Raw genomic sequence first — 12105 nt, 5'->3', positions numbered from 1 at the left:
TAAATATATTATCTGTGACATATATGATGATCATTTACTAATGTTAAGCAAATGAGTAAGTTTAAATGAAAATTTGCATGGTTCCAAAGTGGTTCCAAAGGCTCTGAGAAATCAACTGGACATTTGGTCCGGTAAACCATTCTTGTTAATTGTACCAGACTCTTTTTTACAGGACATTTACACATCTGATTTGGATAAAGTTAAAAAAAAAATACTAGTCATTTGGTCCAGTAACGCATATCACTTAACTGGACCAAACCAATTTTCACTGGACTTTGCCCAATGTCTGACGACCTTCAGAATGACTGGTTCCACATTACACCTGTCTATCATGGATATTTAAAAATAAGCAGATTGGATATAATTGCCAATGAGAAAACTCTTCACCAGAGACCAAAAAAGTAGAAGTTAACAACAATAGGTCATCGTAGGGCCTTCAACAATGAGCAAACCCAATATTGTATAGTAAGCTAAAATGACATTTGTTACACAAACCAAACAAGAAAATTAACAGTCTAATTTACTGGGTATGTACAAAACAAGAAACGAAAAACAAATATGATAAACAGCAACAAATGACAACCACTGAATTAGAGGCTCCTGACTTGGGATAGGCACATACAGAATGTTGCGAGGTTAGACATGTTTGCTGGGACAAAACCCTCCCGCTAACCTGGGACAGTTGTGTAACAGTACAATATCAGAACAAACATAAGAATCACTTGAAAAGGGCCAAACTCATCAGATCAATACAAAGCACACAAAAAAAACCAACACCTAAGTAAAACAAAAAAGGACATTAAGGACAGATCTGAGAGTATTTGCATTTGTTGTAGAAATTTGTTGACTTGAGTAATATAAGTGGAAAATACTCTTGTTGACTTTCTACAAAATAAAATACAATGTAATTATTTAAAGCTGTAATGAAATAAAACTGTACTATGAAAGTACTTTACAAAATCACTGAAAAGATACTTTGAAGTTTACAACCTCAACCCTGATGGATCAACTGAAACTTTTTCATCAAACTTTTCTCAGGAAGATGTCATATTTGGTCATCAGCTCAAAAGTCATGTGTGTGAACTTTTGGGATATGTCCGACATCTATTTGTCTGACACTTTGAATTACAAGTAGGGATATGCTTAGCACAACAACACATGCAATCTTGTTCACCGGTAAATTTTTATCAACCAATTTTAAAAATTTCAATAGAATACCTAATTTAAATTATGTAATGTCTGTTGCAGCTTAGGGTTAAAACTGAAGTAAAAAATGAGGATCCAATAGTACCAGCAGTATTGATACCTGATGTCAAAAATATACCAAAGGAAACTGAAGGAAAACGGGTTACAGTCAAAGAACAGATGGTAAAATAGGACTTAAAATCATATTGATTATTCTGGTTCAATTATTTTAAATCAATGGTGCTGATAGAATGTTGATCAGTGTACCATTCTTCTTATAACTGTCTTGGGTTTATCTAAGGGAATTGTCATTTTAAATTCCTAAATTTTGACATGTAATTTCTCCAAGATAAGCAAAAATTACATTTTGCAGCTAGAAATCAACTTGCTTGTAAATTTTATTACATTTTGAGGTGTGCGTGAAGCTAGGAAATGTCCAGTGTTTACCTATCATACGCCCAACATACTTATGACATCAACTAGCTGTGCTGTCAAAGAAAACATTTCTCTGAATTTTCATTTAATGAAAATAATACGCCAAAATAATAGCTAGAATTGTAGATTTGTTTATTTTATATTAGAAAAGAGATGACTGTATGGTAATTTTGAAGCTATAGAGACATCCATTAGTAGTTTTACTGTCACAAATATCCATTTACCTGTTACCCCTACAGGTCACCAGGTAAACTTAATTTTTTACAGTAAAACTACAGATGAGTCTGCAATTCTTCAGGGCTCTCCTTTTCTTGGGAAAATTGGGTTGATTATAAATGGAATCACTGAAGCATGACCAGAGCTGGTCCCCTCTTTGGCAGTCAGTAGGTCCCCCACTCATAAAAATTTCTGGATCTACAACTGGTATGTATTTTTAATTGATTTTAAATTTGTTTCCAGCACTCTCCAATATCCTATGCCAGTGAAACAGATTTAGACGAAGTGGCTTTAGAAATGGAATGTTATGATGATGCAGCTGTATCACCCCAAAAAGTAACAACAGACAACCAGGAACCAATCAAAGGGAAGAAAGATGGTCTGAAAAAGAAGTTGACAGCAAAAAGGAAAATAACTGATGGAATCAAAGAGAAAAAGTCATCACCAGCAATGTCTAAACAGAGATCTCCTCTTAAAATGGTAAATAATTGTTGAAAATTATTTAATTTGTTTTAACAATGGATTAAAATGAAGCAAAATAATTGAAAAATTTAAGGCTAGCTGAAGGACGCCTCTGGGTGCGAGAATTTCTCGTTGTATTAAAGACCTGTTGGTGACCTTCTGCTGTTGTCTGCTCTATGGTGGGGTTGTTGTCTCGTTGTCACATTCCCCATTTCCATTCTCAATTTTACTACAATCCTATAAGACTTTAACTCCACTTTCATGATGTGACAAAATTATTCTATCAGTTTGTATAGGTATACTATAGTCATTTCCATGCTGAAGGAACTGTTATTATTTTGAATTGCTTTAAAAATGTCAGTACTAAGCTTTCATATAGTTTTTATACGACCGCAAAATTTGAAAAAATTTTCGTCGTATATTGCTATCACGTTGGCGTCGTCTTCGTCGTCGTCGTCCGAATACTTTTAGTTTTCGCACTCTAACTTTAGTAAAAGTAAATGGAAATCTATGAAATTTTAACACAAGGTTTATGACCACAAAAGGAAGGTTGGTATTGATTTTGGGAGTTTTGATCCCAACATTTTTGGAATTAGGGGCCAAAAAGGGCCCAAATAAGCATTTTCTTGGTTTTCGCACTATAACTTTAGTTTAAGTTAATAGAAATCTATGAAATTTTGACACAAGGTTTATGACCACAAAAGAACGGTTGGGATTGATTTTGGGAGTTTTGGTTACAACAGTTTAGGAATTAGGGGCCAAAAAAGGGCCCAAATAAGCATTATTCTTGGTTTTCGCACAATAACTTTAGTTTAAGTAAATAGAAATCAATGAAATTTAAACACAATGTTAATGACTACAAAAGGAAGGTTGGTATTGATTTTGGGAGTTTAGGTCCCAACAGTTTAGGAATTAGGGGCCAAAAAGGGTCCAAAATTAAACTTAGTTTGATTTTGACAAAAAATGAATCAATTAGGTTCTTTGATATGCTGAATCTAAAAATGTACTTAGATTCTTGATTATTGGCCCAGTTTTCAAGTTGGTCCAAATCAGGGTCCAAAATTAAACTTTGTTTGACTTCATCACAAATTGAATAAATGGGGTTCTTTGATATACCAAATCTAACTGTGTATGTAGATTCTTCATTTTTGGTCCTGTTTTCAAATTGGTCTACACTAAAGTCCAAAGGGTCCAAAATTAAACTTAGTCTGATTTTAACAAAAATTGAAATCTTGGGGTTCTTTGATATGCTGAATCCAAAAATGTACTTAGATTTTTTATTATGGGCCCAGTTTTCAAGTTGGTCCAAATCAGGATCTAAAATTATTATATTAAGTATTGTGCAATAGCAAGTCTTTTCAATTGCACAGTATTGCGCAATGGCAAGAAATATCTAATTTCACAATATTGTGAAATAGCAAATTTTTTTTTAATTAGAGTTATCTTTCTTTGTCCAGAATAGTAAGCAAGAAATATCTAATTGCAAAATATTGTGCAATAGCAAGATTTTTTTTAAATTGGAGTTATCTTTCTTTGTCCAGAATCAACTTAAATCTTTGTTATATACGATATACAATGTATATTCACTTTTTACTACCAACTGATAAATTAAAATAATCTTTACCATTCAGTGATAACAAGCAGTGTTTTTACATCTTAATATTTTATGATGTATTTAAATGAGTAGTTATTGTTGCAAACTCCATTAGAAATTTTAATTGAGATTAGTTTTGGAATTAGGGAAAGGGGGATGTGATTAAAAAAATTGGGTTCAATTTTTCTCATTTGAAATTTCATAAATAAAAAAGAAAATTTCTTCAAACATTTTTTTGAGAGGATTAATATTCAACAGCATAGTGAATTGCTCTAAGAGAAAACAAAAATTTTAAGTTCATTAGAACACATTCATTCGGTGTCAGAAACCTATGCTGTGTCAACTATTTAATCACAATCCAAATTTAGAGCTGAATCCAGCTTGAATGTTGTGTCCATACTTGCCCCAACCGTTCAGGTTTCAACCTCTGCGGTCGTATAAAGCTACGCCCTGCGGAGCATCTGGTTCTTTCTAAAAGTATTCTATATTCATAAGAATTTGCTCTTTATAGTCAATTTTTGACAATTTTCACCATAAAGTTTTGTAAATTTTTTACAAAATATTTTCCACTGTAATTACTGGGCCAAGTTCATTATAGATAAAGATAAAGTTCGTCTACAAACACATCACCATCAACAAAGCACAATTTTGTCACAAATTTATCTGCATCCATTGTTTAATATGCACATAGACCAAGGTGAGGGACACAGGCTCTTGAGAGCCTCTAATTAGGGCCCCACCTTTAGGTGGGTCGCCCTATAGTGATCAGTCTGTCCGTCCGTCCGTAACACTTTAACTTTGTGTCCGCTCCATATCTAGGGAACCATTATGATTTCATACTTTATACTTTACATGTTTATTAACCACCACCAGAGGGCGTGTTATGATGTATGTACAACTTCCTAGGTCAAAGGTCAAGGTAAAAAAACTTTGGTTTCAGTTGACAACCCTGTGTCCTGTGGTGAAGATCGTGTCCGCTCTATATCTTGAGAACCGTTATGATTTCAAAGTTTATACTTGACATGTATATGAACTTACACCAGAGGGTGTGTCATAATTTATGAACGACTGCCTAGGGCAAAGTTCAAGGTCAAAAACTTTGGTTTCAGTTGACAACCCCATGTCCTATGGTAAAGATTGTGTCCGCTCTATATCTTGAGAACCATTATCATTTTAAAGTTTATACCTGAAATGTATATAAACCAATATCAGAGGGTATGTCATAATTTATGTACAACTTCCTAGGTCAAAGGTCAAGGTCAAAAACTTTGGTTTCAGTTGACAACCCCATGTCTTATGGTAAAGATCGTGTCCGCTCTATATCTTGAGAACCGTTATCATTTCAAAGTTTATACTTGACATGTATATAAACCAACACCAAAGGGTGTGTCATAATTTATGTGCAACTTCCTAGGTCAAAGGTCAAGGTCAAAAACTGGTTTCATTTGACAACCCCATGTCCTATGGTAAAGATCGTGTCCACTCTATATCTTGAGAACCGTTATCATTTCAAAGTTTATACTTGACATGTTTATAAACCAACACCAAAGGATGTGTTATAATTTATTTACAACTTCCTAGGTCAAAGGTCAAGGTCAAAAACTTTGATTTCAGTTGACAAACCCATGTCCTATGGTAAAGATACAATTTTTTAATGCACATTATTCACAGCAGGGCCCACAGAGATGGCACCCATCTCAATGATATCTAGTTACAACTTTCTCCAATATAAATCATTGTTAAAAATTTAAAGCTTCATCAAGTAAATATGAAAATAGCAAAATTGAGTCGCCACGTATTGGGAAACAAAAGGCTAAATGCAAAATGAAGCAAAATAAGTTGGTTTACAGAAGCTGGAATTGAGCATGCATTCTAACTGTATATTTAATCTATTGTAGAAGAAGTCTATAACAAATGTCAAAGCTTCTCCGTTAAAGAAAACTATCAAACCTGACGACCATGGTGATGTTATTGATAACCCTCTACCAACGTCAGAGGAAGTACAAGGGACACCCAAGGGAGATAACCCAAAAACAAATGGAGTTGCAAAAACACCAGAGTCTGTCAAAACAAGATCGGGACGAACCATAAAAAGGTCACCGACTCTGAGCGATGAAAACATGACATCAGATCACATGGCTAAGAGACCGAGACGTGAGGTAGTTACACCTCGTAGATTTTTGGACTACTGTTGATATTCGTTATTCATGTTCCTAGTTTCTTTCAGGGGATATTCAAAACTTGCCGTGTATCATTGCTCAAATCTGTTGTACTTTCTTTTTTTTTCTCGGTGTATATAATTTTATAAAGGCCAGTATGGGTAAAAGAAAATGACAGTTTAATCTTTGGTATATCTAGGATGTTGAAAAATAAAAGTTGGGAACCAAAAAGTATATTTAACTTCCTTTATATTTTAAACAAGATAAAAATAAGGCATGGATTTCATTTTTGTTCTAAATTGCTAATGTTTGTATTAGATATAGGGCAATATACTAAATTGCTAATGTTTGTATTAGATATAGGGCAATATACTAAAAAGATTTGTGGCGGTTGAAATAATTTCTGTTCATGTCATCATTATTACTTTTGTGAAGTCAGCTGATTTTTATCTTATTTTTTTTTTTATTTTGATACTGATTTAGATTATTAATTGTTTTTTTTAAAGTATAATGAATTAATCCAATGATCTCAATTCCCAATATGTTTAATTTATTTTCTATATGTTTTGTTTTGTTCCTGGATTTCATTTTAAATTAAAAAAAAAAAAAAAAAAAATTTTTTTTTTTTTGGGGGGGGGTATTTTTCATAGGAAAGAAGGAAAGGTATTGCAGTGACAAGTTTTATTGAATAAATAAATGACAAAATAAAAAGACAAAATTCATGAAATTTATAAAATTATCAGATAACTAATTATACCTGTTCAGTAAAGTAAGCTTTTTTTTAAATTTTTACTCCAAAAAAGTGGATATTGGACAAAATATGAGCACAATATACATAACATAAAATTATATGACCATTCATACATTCTATAATATCATGATACTGTAATATAGATATCAAAATTTTTTCAACTTAAAAATGTACCTACTGAGATGAGAGTAAATAATTATAATAAAAAAAAGGATAATAAACTGTACTAAAACTAAAAGAATAATAAAGTTCTGAGGTTTTATAAAAGTAGATTAGTATGAAAATTACTTTATTAATTTATGCTCTTGCCATCCAATATTCCAAATTGACATTACTAGGGTTGTATACAAATCCTTATGTATATATATTAAAGAACATTTTGTTAATGAATATCTGAATGTGCCAATTTTGTTATTACATATCGAAAAAAAGAAGAGAAATTGTGATTATTGTTAATATAATGTAATTAGATAATTTTTAAAGGTAAGTTAATTTTAGTTTCATCATTTCGAAAGGAAGTATGAATGTTTAATCAACCATTACAAATTCTTCATTGGTTGCCTTATTATATATTGTAAAAGTTCACAAATTGTTATAAATTGACTGATTTTGTTTTCCTGTAAAAATTTTCCTGTTTTATTTTTTTCAATGATTAATTTTAAGAAAAATAAGTGTTATCCCCAATAATGAATATTCATATTTAAATCTAAAATCAAAATAACACATTTGCTTTTCCTAACATTAAAATTTTGAATTCATTAATGAAATGTGTAAGAGATATCAGTAATTTTTTTTTTTATCAATGTGAAAAATTCAACAATTTTTGACACACTTTAGTTAATTTTCAAATTTATCTTCGATTATAATTTTAAAATTGTTTTTCTTTATTCTAACACCTAGTGATACTAATTTTGCCAAAAAACTAATTTTTAAATTTCTTGAAAAAAATCCTCATATTTTCAACAAACAAACAATTCTGTCAGATCCTTCATATATTTCTGTATGTTGAATATTTTATGACTGAATTAGATAGCAGACAAGGAGTGTTCTGTTCTTTATCATTGCATTATCTGAAGAAGGTGAATCATTCCTTTTTTAATGGGCTTATGGGGCAATGAAAGGTATTAGAAAATGGCTTTTTTTTATTAGGTATCCTGTTTTTATGTTTATATAAATAAATAATATGTTTGTTTTAATGGACTGTGGATTCATTATTGTTCGTGGGATACCAACTTTCGTGAATAAGCCTAAAGTAGGAATTCAGATATTGGACAAAGTACAAATTTCTATAGTCCTCAATCATTACAGACTTTGGAAAAGCCTTGAAATTAAATATCCACTAAATACTCTTTTTCTCAAACTACGACTATTTATACCCACAAAAATAAATGAATCAACAGTAATCGTCTTAAATTCACACAACGCTACCTCTTCATTTAGTATGATTGTTTATGTAATATTATTGAGGGGAATATATGAGGGACAGTTTACATAAATCACATAGCATATTACTTCATTGGTAATTTTGTAATATAATGCCATACTATCAGGTTTAAGTTATGTATATAAGTTATTAAAATTTTATTCATTTTTTTGTATATTAAATAATATTGGAAGTAAATCAACTCATTTTAAAATACTGTAAATTCAGAAATTGCTGTGTACATTTTTTATTAAGACTGTTGAAGAATGGATAACAATGTGAGATTATATGTAATTATTTCAGGAATGGCTCCATACAAATAATGCAGTCAGAATTTTAAAATGCAAGTTTTTTAATTTTCATGATATCTTCAACTTCCTATCCTAAGTTTCAGGATAATAGAAACATCACAAAATTTCTGAATTTACAGTATTCAATTATTAAATTAATTTGATTTCTTTGAATCGCAAAAAAAAAGAAGAAACAAACAAATTTGTTTTTAAATTGTTACATCATCAAAATGAAAAAGTTCTCTGAAATTTGTTTTTCTTATAATGTATAGGAAGTACTGGATAAAAAGACCAAGCTATTCTTTTTTACCTTTTTGGTATTCAATCACAGCAAAATTTATGGAACAATCACAAATTTCATTTTTGTGAGTAAAAAAATCGAAATTCAATAGAATTTTCCATTGCACTATACTTTTAAGATCATTAATCAGGAAAACAAGATTTCATTTTGATGTTTCTTTTAATTGATTGTTTGATATGTTTTTGAATGAAATAAATTTTATATAGTTCAAACTGAATTTGTGTTGTTCTTCCTCCCAACCTTTGACCTTGAGAACTGAAAATGGTGTAAAAAAAGCCAAAAAAAGTTGATAAATAAAAAATCTTGAATTAACATTTTCCTTCTAGCTGTTTCTTGAACAGAGAAGATCCAACACAAATTCAGACCAGGAACTAGTTTGTGAACTTTGAAATTGGAACATCAGTGTCCTTAACTCCACATCTTTGTACTTATAGGCACTTACATCACCAAGGGGAAGACGTCTTTATGGATTCAAAAAGTTCAGGAGGTCTGCTGGGTCAAAGGTCAGAAAGAAATTGTCAACAGAGGCATTAGATTTAGTTGAAAATGTTATGGACATTGATGTTCCATCTACTTCATACGTCGAACATGGAGCCAATCACACACCTTCAAAGTCAGGTTTCAGAGGTCAAGGTCAAGGCAAAAAGAGAAAAAAACTGATTGAGAGTGCACCAAATAATACTAATGATTTGCAGAAACCAAATAAACTGTTTGCACCTGGAAGAGGGGACATAACTCCAGAAATAATTGCACCACTAAAAATAGAACCTCTGAAAGATATAAAGCGATATGTGATACGCCCCCCACCCCCACCTCCACCAGCAGATTATTTTGTAATGAACAATGGTAAAAATCATCCACTCTGTAGAGAAATATGGATGAAAATATTTGCTCATCTAAATCCAACATCCTTGGTTAAAAGTTTGGGATGCTGTAAGACTTGGAATCGATGGTGCATGCATCATACATTATGGAAAACTATAAATCTCAGTGGAAAATACATTTATCAAGTTCATTTGATTGGTATTGTGAAACGACAGCCGTCAACATTAATTCTTAAATCATCAAAACTTACACATAAACAATTAGCTTGGTTGTTAGCTAGAATTCCTCAGCTGAAAACTCTTTCTTTGTCGTCATGTTCATGGGCCGTTGTTAGTGCATTAGGATTTGCTGTTTGTCCTCTTTTGTATTCTCTTGACATCAGCTGGATTACAATGTCCGACGAACAGTTCCGGGACATAATTCGTCCCCCAGCAGACAGACACCCAGGGATGGTAGATATAAGTCGTCTGCATAAATTAAAACATCTTTCGGTAGCAGGGACAGAAATTTCGAATACATCACTATCAGAAATTCCCAACCATTTAATATCACTAGAAAAATTAGACATCAGCTACTGTCCAAGGATGACTGACGATGGTATCCGACAGTTACTGTTGCCAGGCAACTCTGTGACTCAGTCTTTGATTGCTTTGGATATAAGTGGATGCACAAAGATCACAGATCGTGCAGGAGATTCATTCCAACATTGTACACAATTACAAACAGTTAAGATGGCTTCCTCTCCGCATATCTCTGCTAAGATACGGAAGAAATGTCCTGTGGTCTCGTTTATCACACAATCCTCATTCCAGATCACATGACTTGTCACATGATAATAGTTGCCTCAGGTAGAAATTGACCTTATGCAAGTCCTCCTGTACGTGTACATGTATAAGATGTTGACCAAGTTTCAAACTTAAAGTAATAGATTAACTTTGGTCTGTGTTGTAGGGTTTTTATGTCACTAAATTTGTAAACAGTTACAAAATTGGAATACTAGTAAGAATTTTTTTCAACCCGAAAAAATGTTAAAAAAATATGTATTGATATTCAATTGATAAGCATTTGCATACATGGATTTCGATCCTACACAGGTCATATTTTGATTTCTATCCTACACAGGTCATATTTTGATTTCTATCCTACACAGGTCATATTTTTGATTTCTATCCTACACAGGTCATATTTTTGATTTTGATGGTGCTTAGCAAAATAGGATAGATTAGTACTTAGCTATTGTTTTTTTGCAAATTACTTTCAGAAGTAATTGTAGTCGTTAAAGCATTTACATGCATACTACTATACATACACACATATACAAGAATATCAGCAGAATGTTATCATTTTATTTTAATTGACCACAACTGTTAAGCAAAGAGAGTTGAAGTTTATCAAAAAAAGATTAGAAGACGTGACCTTATGAAATAGAAGGTTAAGTTAATTATATCAGTTAGCCATTACCGGTACCCATATTGACATTGCCATGAACAATAAGTACAAAGGTTAAAATTAAAGTGGCGTCAGAAAAATGAGTAAAGCTAAACTAAATGTTATCACCTTAAACAAAGTGTTTAATGCCTATTAGAATGTCGCTTTTTTCTGACCATATTGCCTGTTTTCTTTGACTTGACAGCATAATTTACCATATATTTAAGTTCCAGCATAAAACCGTGTGTAAGATTTATAAAGGGTAAGATTTATAAAGGGTAACATTTACCTTATGTATGTAAGTTATCATGCGACAATTTTGTATACTTTTGAAATCATGTTATATATTTTTATGATTACTTTTTGTAGTGTTTTCCAATTGTTAAGTGTTTCTGTCCACAATTGTGTGCATAGTTTTCTATCTTGACCCAAAGAGGTTATATAAATACGCAAGTTAAATTAAGCCAATGTAACCTATATTTCATTTCAATATTCATACCTATGGTTATGCAATCAGGTCATCTTTATGAATAGATTGGTTTCGATTGATATAATCTGAGTTTCATGTTTAAGTTGTTTCCCTTGGTCGCCATTTTAGACAGATTGATGGTTTAATTTCTTGTTTGACTAACCAAAATGCAACATGCTATACATCGATTAATTGATTGGCGTTTAAAGCCACTTTCAACACTATTGTGCTATTTCGTGGCAGTCACGTGCAGTTTTTATAGGTTGAGGAAGCTGGAGAAAACCAGCTACATGCTATACAACCAAGTCTAATAAGAGATCCTTATTATGGGATAGGGATGAATTAAAAGCAAGGCTATACAAAATTTAAATTGTTCAGAAATTAATTTTTTACTCAAGTCTAGCGGTCTGTATAACAGTTGAATTTGACTAATTTATGCAAGATTCTTTAAAAGAGTTTGTGCACTTAAACCTCCAAAATGGTATTATAAGGGAAGTAACTCTTGCTGAATTTGTATCAATTGAAAGGTATACATACAGTATGAAATATAAGTCAACAGGACATGTT

The 12105-nt window shown here is 31.7% G+C and overlaps 1 protein-coding gene across 1 annotated transcript in view; it reads left to right on the top strand.

Annotated features, from left to right (window-relative positions):
* The window catches only part of LOC139527258 (lysine-specific demethylase 2B-like), a 50485-nt gene extending 39777 nt beyond the window's left edge, over positions 1 to 10708 (top strand). The window contains exons 14-17 of the mRNA XM_071322598.1: positions 1249 to 1368; positions 2080 to 2316; positions 5791 to 6051; positions 9251 to 10708. Coding sequence (XP_071178699.1) covers positions 1249 to 1368; positions 2080 to 2316; positions 5791 to 6051; positions 9251 to 10462 — 1830 coding nt within the window. The 3' untranslated portion in view covers positions 10463 to 10708. The remainder of the gene's footprint in view (positions 1 to 1248; positions 1369 to 2079; positions 2317 to 5790; positions 6052 to 9250) is intronic.
* The last annotated feature ends 1397 nt before the right edge of the window (positions 10709 to 12105 follow it).

The sequence above is a fragment of the Mytilus edulis genome, chromosome 6 (genome assembly GCF_963676685.1).
Source record: "Mytilus edulis chromosome 6, xbMytEdul2.2, whole genome shotgun sequence".
Lineage (NCBI taxonomy): Eukaryota > Metazoa > Mollusca > Bivalvia > Mytilida > Mytilidae > Mytilus > Mytilus edulis.
The sequence above is the reverse complement of the archived record's forward strand: the minus strand, read 5'-3'. Positions and strand labels throughout refer to the sequence as shown.